Source organism: Hippocampus bargibanti, linkage group LG04, assembly GCF_051943395.1.
Source record: "Hippocampus bargibanti isolate YZ-2025 linkage group LG04, ASM5194339v1, whole genome shotgun sequence".
Classification (NCBI taxonomy): Eukaryota; Metazoa; Chordata; class Actinopteri; order Syngnathiformes; family Syngnathidae; genus Hippocampus; species Hippocampus bargibanti.
The window spans coordinates 18,415,667-18,431,994 of record NC_142737.1 but is presented as its reverse complement, the minus strand read 5'-3'; the positions used below and the strand labels follow the sequence as shown (position 1 = coordinate 18,431,994).

Sequence of the window (16,328 nt, the reverse complement as noted above, 5' to 3'; positions counted from 1 at the left end):
TGTTCCCAAATTGGTCAACCCATGGGTTACCTTTGCTGGGATAGGACAGTTACAATTATTGATAATTACATTTTTTTTCTAAAATTTTGCTCAATGTGTAGTAAGTGGACAGGTGCATCACTGAGATATGAGGATGACACATGTAGGACATATGTGGTTTGCTCGGCCCAACACTACCAGCAAAACACAAATAAGAGTGTTTGCTCACATAACATTGGTGAAGTGATCTGAGGCAGCATAACATTCAGAAAGTCCATCGCCATTGTGATGTCACAAGAATATTAACATTTGAACATGTTTCTTGATTTAAAAATTTATAGCAAAAAGAAAATTTTGTTCTGTCAAACTGCTCACATGCCTCCATCGAGGCTAATGATTTTTTGTACACCAATGTTGAAGCTTCTAAATTTCACTTCAGCAGTCATTTATAGCATGAAGTGCACTTGCCATTTTGTCGCGTGAGGCTGAAAGCTGTTTGAACACTGCCTTCAAGCTTTAGGACGTACAGTCAGGTATGCGCCTTTGTACTGTCGAACAAAAACGCTTGTTGTTTGGTCGCCCCTTGATTCTCACACAAGCGCACAGGACATGTACAAGTGGTTGATTGACGGCCTTTGAACATGTGTGCGCGTATGGGGGGGGTGAATAAATGAATATTACACACATGCCTTAACCTAAACATTCGTCAAAAATACTGTTAAACAAGTAATATGTCCTCCACACCCCAAAAAAAATTGTGGTGAGGAGGTATACAATCAATTTTTCAAATCTGCAACTACCCAAATCCGCGGTTGCCGAAACCCCGAAGATGGGTGGGTCGATTGTATTCAAAGGTTCTTGGATATAAGTAAGAAATGTCAAATGAAAAGTGATGTTTCCAGAGTGCCATACCTTTTTGTAAAGATTCAGATATTCCACAGGTGCCTGTTTGCGTTTCTCTGCTATCTTGCCCAGCATGTAATGGATGAGCCAATCTTCTTCATCACTATCCCCCTCACACTGTGAAGCTCCTTGGAAACACTGCGATGCAGTCTCTAACATAGATTCTCTCCTGTCCTCCATCTGAAAATAATGACAGAACAGAGCTTTGAAAGGTAAAGGAGCTCATTAGCACAGTTCTCCACAAGGCCTTCATATAAGGAGCAAACCTAAATGACAAGCTATGACACCTCTGTTGTAAAACTCTAAAAATGACCTTAACATGCTGCTTACCTGTTTTACCACCTCAAGTGGAAGCTCATCACGCCACTGCTTTAGCTGACGTGAAGCAAAGGAGTGCAAAGCATATGATATGGTTCCATACTCGATCCATAGTGACAGGTTGGAGCTGTCTATCTCTAGGGCCCGCTTGAAGCAGTGGAGCACAGCCTGTGAGTGTTTCCATATGGGTACATCACTTTTTAGCTCATTGGAGTTGAGTTTCTCTTGAATACGACTGGCCCTAGCTAAGGCCATGCCTGCCCAGGAGTCAAACCTATCCACAAACAATCACTGAGCATCAGTGCAAGCAAAATGAAGAAAGAAAAAAAGACCAACTACAAGACTTTGCACATTTGGTTCAGAACATTTATCGCAAAAGAACCCGGAATAAACATAGCAGTAAACCGACGTACCTGTTTGGACAAACACAGATGTCATGCATGTAAAACTTAATTGCTTTGGACTGCTCCTTGTTCTTGAAGTGATAATCAGCCAGCAAGTAGTAGACCTCATTAATGATTGGAGGAGGTGGAAGACTACCCTCAGGAAGGCTTGGGGTCTTAAAATGCAACACATTGCAAATGTGAGAGGAAATTCCACTGATTCTCTGTATTGCTCACCCTCTGTGTTGTCAAGTGTGCTGGAGTCTAGACATGTGGTGTAATATCTGACCTGGTCCCCAGACAATCACGGGACACATCTAGAAAAACAACTATTCACACTCACATCCACCAATGGACAATTAGCAGTCTTCATTTATGGTAATCTAACAAGTATGTTTTTGGAATGTGGGTGAAAAACAGTATATCTGAGCAAAACTCATAAGCACAAGGGATGCTGCATTATTTGTTTTTTCCCAAACAAATAATGATGATGAATTCATTCAGCCAATGTTTTAGCAATTTAAATATACCAGAATTTGAAATACATGTTTCATGTTGGACCATTTTATGTTAAGTGTGGCATCACAAACTGACCTTTTTTGTCAGGCCCTCAATGTAGGCTGCAACCTCATCCATTGTGAGAGTGGGAGTTTCACTTGGAGGGGCAATTCCTGCAAACCTCCTCAACAGATTAGCTAAATCTGCAGACACTGTGCTTGTTTTGTAGCTGTCAAACTCCGGCAGTGACTTTGGTTTGAAATAATGGAACATGAAAAGGGCATCACCCCAGAGCAGCTCAACCTGCAAAATATTTATTAATTCCAATTACCAGATTAGTGGAGTCAAAACTCTAAATCATTGTATTACACCTCACACCAATGGCGCATATTCACTTTACTGCGGTGCAATTAGATTACCAGGGGAAAAAAACAGGGGAATATCATCTAATGAACAGTTAGTTGAAGTGGCACCTTGGTTCTGTCCTTAATAACAGTCAAAAATATTTACAGACTGCATGAAATTTAAATGACACAATTGAATGTGTTAAGTAATTTAATGTTACATTTGACCATTTGTTTACCAGTCGAGGATTGGAATAAGAATCTGACCTGTGGAGAGGAATGGTCTTCAAGGAAGCGGGCTTTGCTCTTCTTACTAGGATAGGCATATAGACAGAAGAAGCACTGTTCTAAAGCCATCCCCAACTCCTCTTTGTATGGATGACAAATATTGTTGGCAGCGCCAGTGGTGGAAAACTCTTTTTCCAAAACTCGAACCTATGGTAAAAATCAAAATTGTTGTCAAACAAATTTAAGGCTATACATTCTAATTAATTAACACAGAATTAGATTATGTAAACTTGAGGAGCTGTTTGAAGATATGCCCTAGCTTACAAAAAATTTAAGTAGTGAACCATCTGAACAGCAGCACATGGAGCGACGACCAAGATACTCATGAGCAGTGTTCAGAAGCATGAGGGAGGAAGGCAGCATCGGAGAGTCTGAGTCATCTAAAAGTCATGTCAACAGTCATTCAGTACAACAGCAAAGGTAATGAGGCACAAACATGAAATCAAAGAGTCCACAAACCTTCTTCATCCCCTACAGCCATATGTTGTTGAAGCATTGCATTAAATGCAGCTTCTTCATGTTTGATGATGTGATACAAGATAATCCAAGGCAGCACAGAGAAGAAATAGGGCTCTTTGGGATCATCGGAAATTGTCATGCTATGGTCGATCAACTAAAAAGACAAACACAAAAATACATTTACGTCCAATTGAACTATTGCCCCGGGCCTGTAATATATTGTAGTAATGACTACTCAGTGGTCTTCTAACCTGAATAAGATTGTTTGCTAGTCGAGCCATATTGGAGAAGTGTGTGAGGTTGCTAAGGAGCTCAGAGTCTTTGGTAAAGCAGACGTCGATGCCCTCCAACAGCTTAGTAATGGTGCAGACCCACTCTTCTTTCACAGGTGGGGAGCTGCTTGTAGAAGAGTTTAACTGCCGCAGAGCTTCATTTAAAGCAATCTCACTTGTCTCTAGGCATTTCTGGTAGTCATGTAGCCTCAACAGTGAACTCTGTGGCAAAATTACACAGCTAAATGATAGTTACTAATCATCACACATAAAATCTCTGTAAAGGAGTTGTTGTTATTATTGTTGTGTTGTTGACTCATGAGTTGCATCATCATCTGACCTGCAGCAGCAGAAGCTGAGCTGGACGTTCTGGTGCTGAGCTAACAAACTCCAAATGTTTACTCCTGCTGCCATAATGAAGAGTAGGCTGCAACAAGCGCACAACCGATTCAAAGTCTGCAGCCTCAAAGAGATGCTGGATTTCCTCCAATGATTGACAGCGCTCCAGAGACTTCAATCTGTTGTCAATCTGACCATGGAAACAAAAAGGAAACGGAATAAAAGGAACAAGGACTTTGCTGATGAAACAAACAAAAAAAACAATGTTAGTTACAGCTATTTTCGTTAAAGCACTGACCTCCTCAATGGATATTGCTGAATCAACTTTTAAATTTGGAAGTCTTATAGTATAATATGTTCCTTCAGTAGGCTTGGATTTGCTCTGCAAAAGCCCTGTACAGACATCATAGCTCTCGAGGGCCAGTTCCATATCTCCCTGGAAAGAAAGACAAACTTTCTCGTCAGATCAAGTCAAGGGTGTGTTGAAACGATATCATCCAAAATAACAACATAGGTGCTTACCTGGAGAGCAAGAGATCTAGCCTTCAGCCAATATACACGCACCATGAAGTCTAACCAGTTGTCCTCAAGCAGATCTTTCTGGGATGAACCTAAAGCCAAGAGCAAAATATCAGCCTGGAAATGTTGCCCAGGGAATTCGTTTCCTGTTGTGTCATTGCAGGAACTTGTGCTTCTTCTCGATGTCACTAAAGGAGAAATAAAACAGTAGGTTAAAACATGCGGCTCCTCACAGCCTTCCTAGTATATAATCACTGAGCTACTATATAAGACCGGGAATAAATACAGACATAATGTATTTGCAGAGATGATTTTGACATATCATCTGCAAATCATATAATCATCATCATCAAATATCAATTAAAAAATATTAATATAAAAACAATATATTTTATCATACTACACGATTTAACATTTTAAACCCAAAAAAGTTTGAAATGTGCTCATGCGCCATACCCACCAGTCTTGCCTTCGTTGTGCAACCATTGCTCCAACTGCAATTCCATACATGCTAGGCTCATTTCCAACATTTCCTATACATAAAGAAGCAAAGTGCTCACTGAATACAATGTATTCATCAGTCGAAAATTATGCACTCAAGCATGGTTATGAGTCAGACCAAAGAAGTTAGACGATGCCTTTGGTCAAAATTAGACTCAGAGAGTGCCATGGTATCACAAATTAATTAAAACCAAAGGTAAACATTCCTCAAATAACTGCGATTAAAGGAAAGAAAAATACAGAACAAAAACAAAGGACAATTTTCATGACATCTTATGTATTGTTTTGTTTAATTAATTTGGAGCAAATATTTCTTGATTTGTCATTTACCCGAATGTGCTGTTTACTGGAGTCTTGAAACAAAGGGTTAGGAAGGCCACAGCTGTGCTTTCTCCAAGTCTGGTAGACCTCCAGTACCACAGCAGTCATAGCTAGAGGCCATTTCTCCATGAATTTCTGACCCACTGCTTTCAGATAGCACAACATCAGGTCAAGTATTCCTCCATTGCTCATATTTTGAAGAAGGAAGTTATGAACATCCTGTTGTTCTACAAAATAAAAAAAGTGTTAGAAAGAAAGATGAAGTCAAGACCATAATGATCCAAGGGCTGAGTGTACCAGATTCCATGTAATCAACTGGAACACAGCTCCCAGGTCGAGGCTTCATGTCCTCCTTCCCATTGCACTGTGGCTCAAGATTACTCAGACTTTCATCTTCATTATCAGGGTCAAACTTTCTTAACCTGGAAGAGGAGGAATAATTTCATGCATCTGTACTTGTTGTACAGATGCAAGCCATCGGCCTATCTATCATCGATACACCTTATCCTCACGAGGGTTGCATGTGTGCTGGAGCCGAACCTATCTGACTTTGGGCAAGAGGCAAAGTACCCTGCACTGGTGGACAGCCATATAACCATTCACATCACAGCCATATAACCATTCACATCAATAATGAAATAATAAATACAATAAATACTAATAAAAACAATAATGAAAATACATGAAATACAACAGAAGCACATACACAGAAGCTGTATGAACAATGACAAAGCAACTTGTCGTTACCTTGAAGGAAGGTACTTAAACAGTAACTCCTGGAAATCAATCTTCTCTTCTTTCTTGCATTTAGTGTTCCGAACGCGTGCTGAACGCCTCTTCGTGGTCTCAACATTATCTTCGGCAGCACGTTTTCTTTTAGGTGCTTTCTTTGCCTTGTCTATCAGGGAAATGTCCATGGCTGTAACTGTGGTAGGTGAAGAAATAATTCAAGATTAGATGACACAATCAAATCACCATTAAAAATTATTAGAACTTGCTATTCCAACTGACCGACAGAAGGCGAAGCTGTGGCTGTTTCCACAATCGCAATTTGTGGTTGGATGGCAGGTTGTGAGAGTGCCGATGGCTCAGGAAGGACAGTCGGTGGCAGAGATGAGCTGGGGCTGCTGCTCAACACCGTCATCGGGACTGTGCTGATGGGACTTGTGGGTTCAGGCAGGCTTTGGACGAAGCTTCGTTCACGGTATACAGACAGGTCAATCCTGCGCCCAAGACTAAGCCGTGGCGGCCCACATGTGGTTTGATAGCTATACATTGCAATAAGGCTTTCTCCCACACACTTCCACCTGTGTTCAGAAAGTAGTCGCATGTCAAATAGATATTCAACCACATATAAAAGAGGACAAATGTATGATATAATCCAATACACTAAATGGACAAAAGTACGGAGACACACCTCACGAATCAATCTAATGTTAATGAGAGTTTGCTATTGTCAATTGTCTCTATAAACAACTGCAGACAAAAATTGAATATATAGAGTGTATACTGTATATTCAATTGTACGCATGCATTAACGTGGTCGTGTCTATGTGTGTGTGTGTTGTGTGTGAGTCACACAGTCAGGTTTAAATGAACAGGAGAATTTGAAATAACTAACGCACGTTTTTCAAATTACTCACGTCAGACATCGGATAGGCTTGATCAGGACAAGATCAGGGGTAGGTTGCGTGTAAGAGAGAGCGTGTCTGCGTTTTCGTAAATCCAGAGCTTCTTCCACAATGGATTTACGGCCCTCTTCTTCCACTTGAACATAGTGGACAGACATGTCGCTGCAAACACCCCATTGCACAAAAACATTTGAAAGTTAATCAAAGTTGGTGGCATATATTTTATTTATATATACATACATATTTATAAGATAAGAGCGGTCACCATTTATTGAACATTTGCATGGTTTCCCTTTTGAGACTGGCCTGTTCCTCAAAGATTTTCTCCTTCAACACCAGGCCTTTTGTGTAACAGTGATCTTTTTCAAGGGCTTTACTAATGAAGTACAAACACCCTGGAAATATTTATAAATATCATCACAATTTTAAAGTGTGCATTGTGAAATGAGAAATAGCAATTCGCTATTTGCAATGTTCAACATACACGTATAGTCACAGAGTGTGTAGAGAATAGTGATCAGGTTGTCCAGGCAGGGCCAGTGGTCTGGGTTACAATGCAATCCCTCCTCAAAGGCATGTCGGGCCAATGGAATACGCAGGAGTCGGACAGCCACTTGTCCTATTTTGTACCACATATTCACATCAGTGGAATCCAGCAATACAGCCTACAAAAAGAATGGACACAAATATAAGCGGGATCAGGATACTTTTTGTGTATAATGAAAACAATGTTAGATGGACTCAGAAATGTGAAGCATTGTTTTATTGTTTGACCTCTAAATAAAACTCCATTGCTGTCTCCAGGTCATCTCGTGATGCAGCCATAGTAGCTAGGTTTTTAAATGTTGAATACTTCAACATCAATCCGGGATGCTTGAGACCCAAGCTCTGATCGTCCGAGGGCATCGCCTGCAATGAAACACACAGAATTTAAAGTATTGCTTACCTTACGTCTGTGTAAACTCTCAGTCGTACAGGTGCACCTTCAGAGAAGTACAGATGACGGCTAAAGAAACCTTTTCATCTATTGCTTACCTTGTTTCTCACATTATAGCAGGCGTTTTCATAATTATAGATGTATAAATCATTGACTGTACAATAACAAAATACACTTATGGATGGTAATTTACCTCTTTGAGGAGTGGCGTTTTAAGCAACTCGTGATATGCCACGGCAGATTCCTCGAACTTGTCATGTTTCTGCAGATCTAAAGCTTTATGATACAAGGCAAAAGCCTCTGCTTCCTACACAGAAAAAAAAGACAACAAAATATCAGCATGGAAATGTCGACGGTTGAGAAAAATCAATACACAGATTCACTGGACCTCTGCCTCTTTTGTTCGACTTTTTTTACTTCTCAACGGGTCTTGAGACTCATCTGCAGCTGTCGATGCGGCATTCAATGCCGCGATTCGAATCTATAAAAATAAAATAAACCAGAACAGGAGGACCAGACACACTTAACTCGTTGACAATGTTGATAGGCTGCAACAGTTACATTACATCACCTTACCATTTTTATGTCAAGAATGATGTGTATTTGGTAATAAACCATCCAGCTTTTGAGTTCGGCAGTTTTTGATGGGATCTATGTAAAAATATCACAGCAGAGAAAGAGAAAACGCGGAAGGTCAAATGACGTGATACTTTAAAGTTGATGTGTGCCTTACTCAGAATGTCTATTAAACTGTAGCAGAGGTAGCTTAGCTTTGCCAGGGGACACAGTTGGGTGAAAGAGAAAAACATCACCTTTAATTATATCATGTAGAGAACCGATTCTAAAATGCTGTGAACTATGAAATTTTCAACGTAAGAAAAGTGACAAATGTCCGTTACGTACCTGAGTTGAATCAGCTACTTGGTTCATTCACCATATGAGCCGATCGAGGCAAAGCGACTGAGAATAGACTTAATTGCGTTCTCGACGGGAACTATCAGATTAACGGTATTGAAACAAGCGCAATATACACAAAAACTCTACAAGAGAGTAAATATGGGGTGCTGTTTCAGTTTTGAACTTCATCAATTCATCAGCCTTTGTTGTTGTTCGTGTCGGAAGCGCCACAGCTAGAGGTTGGCGACTAACCAGTAACCTCGACGCTCATTGACTAATGACGTTTTCGACTGGCCAATCACATATTTTCATATTAAAGAATGGAGTTGCCCGAAATTCTCCGATGCAGTCAGATATAATTTTCCGCAAAAAATGTGGTTAACAAATGGTAAAACCCTCTGACTTGAATTAACCATTTCATGCACCAATAACGATAACCTGTAACCTGAGAACATGATAAACTATCCACTGTAATAACCGTTTTTCCTGAAGGGGTTAATTTGAGTTATTACCCAAGAGCTATGAAGTTAAAGGACAACCGACATCACTTTTTTGTTTCTTAACTGACATCAGAAAAACGTTTTATAGCATCTAAAATACCCAAAACACGCAGTATGATATTTTTATTCAAATGCAAAACACCAATAAAAATGAGTCAAAGTGTCCAAAATCTGCAAAGAAATTGAGCTGCGAATTGGGCATTTTCAGAAAGTCCCGCCCCCAGTTCGTGACGTCACGCCAAGACGTCTTGCATTGCTGGAGAATCAAAACAATGGCTTCAGATTCTGAGAATATGCTTTCTTGTCACACATCCAGTTATGAATATGATTCAAATAGTTCTGAAGCGGAAAGCATACATGCTTGCAATCGATTAAAGAAGTCCTTCCGTGTCATTTTGAGGCATCTGGACTGCAATGTATCGTAGCAGAAAAATAGCGACCAGCTCCAGTGAGGAATGAATCAGCCCGTTTCTACAGGCTGACAAATTCCCTCCATGGAGCTTGGACGCCTCCTCTGGCGGCTCTTGGGTGCAACACGAGGTCCCCAGACTAAACAAGTACAGCACAATACATTGACGTGATGGCAGGACCCCTACAATGCGTCTTTTTTTTTTCTCGCTCAGGGGTGTTCCTTTAGTGACGTCACGTACGAGCTCGTCACCAACTCAAAAAGAAGACTTCCTGAATATTCAGCGCGAGTCTTAAAACGTAAAATATAGCTATATGCGGTGGAATCGTATTAAAATACGCTCAGTAGAAGTCATTTGAAGCCATTTTACAAATTATGGACACAACTTGTCCGGAGACGTCGGTTGTCCTTTAACTGATGGTTTTAATTCTTTTGGACCTTCAACGGTCAAAAACGGTAAAAAAAAAAAAATCTGAGGGAAAAATGATAATAATACCGAGACTGTCCTGAAGAAGGATCAAACATGCAAAGCAAAAACATCCACTAGAGGGCAGAAGCTTCAAATGGATCCATCAGGAGTTCATTGAGTTGCTTTCCACGAAGACAAACAATGCCAGTCACAATTTATTTAGGTTTTACTGACACATTTTCTTCCTCATAACATGACAGCCATTGAAATGTGAGGTTAAAATATTTCAGCTTTAGGAGTACCCAGTGACGTGCGGTGAGGTTCATGGCTGGTGAGGCACTGACGTAATCACAGTCAGATTTACAAACATATGAACTCTACAGAGTAGCTTATTCACCATTTGATTGGCAACAGTTAACATGTTTTGTTTAAAATGTCATGTCCGCATTCTTTATATAAACTGTAGCATAGAATAAAAAGAATAAAAAAACGTTATTACCGTGTTACCTTTACTTATAAATGAAGTCCATGCGCCGCTCCTTCTGAAGAAAGGCATCTATACCTTCTTTGTAGAAGTTTCTTCAGTTTTAAGTCTCTCTATTTCTTTCACTTTAGATATGTAATCCTCCATTCTGAAAATAAGGCCAAGCTACACGAAAAAATGACTGGATGATTGGACTTAACTTGCTAACTGTTTACTGTAGCTTGCTCTCACTAATTCTATTATTCTGCAGCCGAGGAGGCCGGCTGAGCCTCACCATGGGTTGCGCAATGACGATGCTAACTGTGCTGACTTGCTCTGCAGTGAGACCGCATTGCTGTCCCTCTGCATATCGCTATTAAAGTGTTCAAAAACTTTTAGTATATGAACTAAATATCTACAGTTTAGCTTGTGTATATAATGTACAGTAACTGTACATTATAAACACTGTACTACAGTGTTTATTTTATTTTTATCAAAACTGTGCATAGGTGAGGCACACAGTTCTCTTGCCTCATGACAGGGGGCGCTGGTGATTCCAGAGATTCTTCTTGCGACACCTCGGCTGCAGAATAATAGAATTAGTGACAGCAAGCTCCAGTAAACAGTTAGCAAGTTAAGTGCAATCATCCAGTCATTTTCTCGTGCACAGGTCACCTCTGAATTCAAAAGATTAAGGACCCAGGAAAAGGCTGAACTACAAGAGCTAAATTATCGCTTTGCAAGTTTCTTAGATATGGTTCACGAATTGCAGCAACAAAACAAATTGCTGGAGACTGAACGCCTGTTGTTCCGCCAGCGTCAAACAGAGCCACCAACCCTCCGGGCTCAATATGAGCACGAGATCTGCCAGCTAAATGTTGCAATGGAGTAGACCCGTGTGGAGAGACAAGCTGCCAAGAGATGAGATCGAAAGCATTCTGAAGAACTTGCAAAAACGGTATGAAGATGAAGTGCTCGATAGGGAAGGGGCTGAGGGCAGACTCATGGATGCTAGAAAGGATGCAGATGAGGCAGCAATGGAGAGAAGTGAGCTTGAGAAAAGGATTGAAATTATGTTGGGTTAGTTGGCCTTCCTGAAGCGTCTCTGTGAGAGTGAAATTGCAGGACTTCAGACCCAAATCCAGTACAGCACGGATGTGTCTGTGGAGGTGAATGTAGTGAAACCTGACCTATCAGTTGCTTTATGTAACATTCGAGCCCAGTATGAGACAATGGCACAACGCAATCGCCAGTCAGCTGAGGAGTGGTTTTGCAATAAGATGCATGTTATGTCAGTAGGCACCGCTTGCAATACAGAGAGTGCGCGTAATGTCAAAGAGGAGACTGTTGAATACCGCAGGCAGCTCAAAACTAGGACGTTGGAGATTGACGCCTGTAGAGAGCTAAACCAAGCACTGGAAAACCAATTGCAGGAAACAGAGGAGAAACAGAGTGCAGAGATTTCTGCACTGCAGGTGAGCAACTCAAAGATATTGATGTTTGTCCTCATTGTAAGTAAAAATATCTGCAAATAGATATTAAATGATTTACGAGTTTTTTTGCATGGTCTGCCACAACGTATCTTTTTTAAGTTGTTTTGGCAGAGAAAGATTGTTTATATGAAAGTGATTTCTGTGAATTTTCTGTTTTTATTTTTCACCGCTGAATGCCATAACTGATCTGGAGAAAGACCTGGGGACAAATAATGAAATGGCTTGTTACCTACAAGATTATCAAGACCTCTTGAATGTGAAAATGGCCTTGGATATTGAAATTGCAGCCTACAGGTTTTTATTCCTGTGACATTGCCAATGTATTTTGCATTATATTTTGCAAACAAATGCCACAAATATGTTTCTTTGCTCTCTGTGTTTAATACAAATTAGAAAGCTACTCAAAGGAGAAGGGAACCGCATAGACTGGTGTGGCCAGATGTCTTCTGCTCTTCACTCTCAAGCTACATTCGCTGGACCACCTCATGGAAGAACTGTGGTCTCCATGCAATCTCAGCCGCATTTGGCTGCTCCGTACTTACTGACCTCTCGCTTGTACAGATCAACAATCTCCACTGAAGAGACACTATCTGCAAGTGAAGCACAGCAAGCGGAGACAAGCCCCCATCAGAAGGAAGGGGAGGAGAAGAAGGAAGATGAAGAGGAGGACAAAATGGAGGAAGATGAGCAGGAGAAGGAAGAAATGGATGACAAAGCTGATGCAGAAGGTGTGTATATATATATATATATATATATATATATATATATATATATATATATATATATATATATATATATATATATACCCCACACACACACAAAATATATATAGATATAGGTATATATATATATATATATATATATATATATATATATATATATATATATACCCCACACACACACAAAACCTGTATATAGATACACACCTTCTGTGTACAAATTTGAAGGTTTCGGACGTTTCGTCTCCTATCCAAGAGGCTTCGTCAGCGAACTAAAGTCTGACTGGTAGTATCGGCCCTATTTATACATTCCTAATGTCCAGACATGGCGGCGCCGGACACAGCTATGATAGGTCCCTACTCTCAGGTTGGGGGGAGCAGAGGACCACTCCCTGTGGCCCCACTGATTATTCCTACATTCCTGACTAAGGACTGGCCTATTTGCCCCACTCCCACCGGTATCACCTCATCAGCATTACGAATTTTGCCTAAGCAGGCTATTGTATGAACGATCCAAATTGAACCTCACCCCACCAGACCGGTTTAATGAAGGATTTTGTTGTTTTATGAGAATCGCTTCTTTTACCCCCCTTTCAAACCATCTATGTTCTTTCGCTAAGATTTTAACCTCATTGTCGGTTGCTAGCTTTTAGATGCAAATGTACTGCCGATTGAGGCCCACTTGTATTATCCCTGCGATGTTGATAAAGTCTTTTTTTGAGAATTTGTTGAGTCTCCCCAATGTACTGCTCTTTACAATTTTCATTCTGACAATGTATTGAATAAACTACATTACTTTGTTTTTCATTTCGTAGCCTATCTTTTGGATGCACTAATTTTTGCCTTAACGTGTTTGACTTAACTTATTTCGGTTTGAAATAAGTAGGAATTTTGTGTTGCCAAAGGACTCTTTGTAATTTTTCAGAAACTCCTGCAATGTAAGGTACTGCTACTCCTCTCCTTTTTGTATCTTGAGAATTGTTGGTTTCATTCCCTATTCTTTCTTTCTGACATTTGTTGAATGACCACTGAGGGTACCCACAGTTAGTGAGTGCTCTCCTGATATGTTTTGACTCCTTTTCTCTACCTTCAATGCTAGTTGGTATTAGTTTAGCCCTCTGCTGGAGGGTTCTGATAACTCCTAGTTTGTGTTGTAAAGGGTGGTTAGAGTCAAAAAGTAAGTATTGGTCAGTGTGCGTAGCCTTCCTATGGACTTCTGTTTTTAGCGCTCTGTCCTCTTTTATAATTACTTTACAATCCAAGAAGACTAGTTGGTTCTCTTTAATGTCCTCACGAGTAAATGTTGATGTCTACAGAGTTGAGGTGATCTGTGAAGGATTGAATTTCTTGTTTTTTAATTATGACAAAAAATGTAAAATGTATTATTATTATTATGGGTGAAACTGGTGAGCCCATAGCACAACCATGAATTTGTTTAGAAAATGTCTCTCGAAATTGAAAATACGTAGTATTAAGGCAGATTTCCAATAATTGGCAGATGTGATCCGCTTTAAGTTTGGTTCTTTCATGCAGAGAAATGTCCGCCAGCAGTCTCGTCCTCACCACTGAGACTGCTGCTGGGGTTGGGACAGATGTAAAGAGAGAAGTCACATCGATGATGCCAAAGTTTCCTCAGGTTCCAATATCAGGTCTTTGATCCTCTCTACAAACCCTGTGGTGTTCTCTACGTGATATTCTGTGTTACCAACCAACAGAGCTAAGAGAGTTTTTAAATATTTGTCTACATTGTATGTAGAGGAGTCAATGCTACAAACAATGGGTCTGAGGGGGAACCCTTCTTTGTGTATTTTTGGCAGGCCATAGATACATGGTGTGGCCTCTCCCGAGTATAATCTAAAATACATCTGTTTGTCTATATGTTTTCCTTTCTCTAAATTTTGGAGACAGTCTATCATTTCTTTCTAGTATCTATTGGAAGGGTCCCTTTTTAGTTGCTCATAAGTGTTAGAATCACTGATTAACCTGTTTATCTTGTCTTCATAATCCAATGTGTTGAGAAGAACTGTGCATCTGCCCTTGTCCGCTGGCAAAATAGTAATATTTTGGTATTTTTGTAGAGTAGTTAACGCCTTTCTCTCTTCTAATGTTATGTTGGACGGAGGTAGTTTGGCACTACTGAGAAGGGCTGATATTTTAATGCGTAGATCATCTGCCTCTGCATACGAAAATTTGTTATTGTTATTTTTAATAGCCGATTCAGTAGCTGTGATATAATCTATTGTAGGTATTGTTTTAGGAGATACTGAGAAATGTAAACCTTTGGTTAGTACCGCCTTTTCTGTCTCTGAGAGATCTCTGTCTTGAAATCTGCTCATTCCTAATTTTTCGCATATACAGTAAAGTCTCATTATATCGATATCGGATATATCGATAGTCCCGGTTATATCGATACTATTTCTATGCACGCACTGAGAAAATTACATGCAAACAGGGTCGGATATATCGATAGTCCCGGTTATATCGATATTTTTTCGGACTCCCTTGAATATCGATATAACGAGACTTTACTGTATAAAGAATGCTGACATGAAATTTTAAACAAAATACGTTAACTGTTGCCAATCAAATGGTGAATAAACTACTCGGTAGTTATTATCATATGTTTGTAAATCTGACTATGATGACGTCAGTGCCTCACCAGCCATGAACCTCACCGCACGTCACTGGTATATGGGCTCCAACTCCAATCACGAGGACAAGTGCTATAGAAGCTGGATTAATAATTTATTTAGATCATGCTTTTTAATGCAACATTTCGTGTAATATTTGTTTGATTTTCTTGCATGCATATATTTTTTAATGTATAATATTATGGCAAACAGAGTCATCATAAACACTGGTGCATTTCATATTATGCATTCCATGGTAGAATCAGCATCTTATCAAAATCATATATTTTTATTGAATACAGCAAAACGGGAATAATTTGTAAGGTTTTCTTATTAACATCCTATTGTCTGCAGTACTACAAATGAGTCAGGTGATGGCAATATTGTATCCTTTTTTGCCCCCCCATAGCATTCGATGAACGTGCATCTTTACATTTTAGTTTAGTGTGAGGGTGAAAACAGCAAGTTTTGTATACCATCTGTAAGCGCCTTCAAATCAGTCATCAACAGTTCACACATCTCGTATGCTTTGAAGTCATGACAAAACGGTGGTGTCCCAAGTTAATTTGATGTAGGTGAGTGTCTTTGCCATGGTAGAAGAATATTCTCAAAACGATATCACAATTTTCTCAAAATACATTTTCCATGTTATGTTATTTAAGCGTAGTGGGGAATGTACAAATTTAAAAAAATATATTTAAATGCTGTTGCTAATACATAATCTTCTTAGTTTACGGCAGGGGTCGGGAACCTATGGCTCGCGAGCTTTATATGGCTCTTTTGATGATTGCATATGGCTCGCCAATAAAACTAAATACATATTCTCGTTTTTTCGCTGTTCGTTTCCTGTTGGGGCTGTAATTGGCGGAAAGCGCAGTTTTTATTGGATGATACTAGCCGTCATGTTGAAACAGGTAAACTCCCCTTTAAATCAGCCCGACAGTTAAAAAAAAAACAACAAACGCATCAGCCTGAAATGACCGGAGGCTTCGCCTTTGTGGAGATAAAACGTTCTGATTCTAATTTGCAATTAAACAGCAGCACTGTGACAAGCCCCATGCTAACGTTAGCATCAATATACTACTGTGAGAGACAGCACAAAGCAAGTGTAGAAGC

The 16,328-nt window shown here is 39.8% G+C and overlaps 2 protein-coding genes across 7 annotated transcripts in view; one reads left to right on the top strand and one right to left on the bottom strand.

Annotated features, from left to right (window-relative positions):
- cabin1 (calcineurin binding protein 1) overlaps positions 1–8,828 on the bottom strand; it is a 43,108-nt gene extending 34,280 nt beyond the window's left edge. For 5 of the 6 annotated variants that reach the window (XM_088994536.1, XM_088994538.1, XM_088994540.1 and 2 more), the window contains exons 1-24: positions 8,596–8,828; positions 8,269–8,343; positions 8,081–8,173; positions 7,886–7,999; positions 7,530–7,664; positions 7,240–7,420; positions 7,021–7,150; positions 6,768–6,917; positions 6,136–6,431; positions 5,872–6,049; positions 5,422–5,546; positions 5,134–5,351; positions 4,763–4,835; positions 4,306–4,490; positions 4,082–4,219; positions 3,785–3,973; positions 3,424–3,666; positions 3,173–3,326; positions 2,978–3,093; positions 2,693–2,860; positions 2,178–2,384; positions 1,614–1,759; positions 1,213–1,474; positions 892–1,062 (exon numbers count right to left, since the gene is read on the bottom strand). In XM_088994536.1, the coding sequence (XP_088850662.1) occupies positions 892–1,062; positions 1,213–1,474; positions 1,614–1,759; positions 2,178–2,384; positions 2,693–2,860; positions 2,978–3,093; positions 3,173–3,326; positions 3,424–3,666; positions 3,785–3,973; positions 4,082–4,219; positions 4,306–4,490; positions 4,763–4,835; positions 5,134–5,351; positions 5,422–5,546; positions 5,872–6,049; positions 6,136–6,431; positions 6,768–6,917; positions 7,021–7,150; positions 7,240–7,420; positions 7,530–7,664; positions 7,886–7,999; positions 8,081–8,173; positions 8,269–8,343; positions 8,596–8,622 (3,774 nt within the window). In that variant the 5' untranslated portion in view covers positions 8,623–8,828. The remainder of the gene's footprint in view (positions 1–891; positions 1,063–1,212; positions 1,475–1,613; positions 1,760–2,177; positions 2,385–2,692; positions 2,861–2,977; positions 3,094–3,172; positions 3,327–3,423; positions 3,667–3,784; positions 3,974–4,081; positions 4,220–4,305; positions 4,491–4,762; positions 4,836–5,133; positions 5,352–5,421; positions 5,547–5,871; positions 6,050–6,135; positions 6,432–6,767; positions 6,918–7,020; positions 7,151–7,239; positions 7,421–7,529; positions 7,665–7,885; positions 8,000–8,080; positions 8,174–8,268; positions 8,344–8,595) is intronic. The other variant, XM_088994539.1, reaches the window with a different exon arrangement.
- Positions 8,829–10,678: 1,850 nt separating this feature from the next.
- Positions 10,679–15,879, top strand: neflb (neurofilament light chain b). Its single transcript, XM_088993841.1, is given in 6 exon segments — positions 10,679–10,693; positions 11,041–11,285; positions 11,287–11,846; positions 12,037–12,157; positions 12,257–12,591; positions 15,875–15,879. Coding segments are annotated over 6 exon segments (1,281 nt in total).
- The last annotated feature ends 449 nt before the right edge of the window (positions 15,880–16,328 follow it).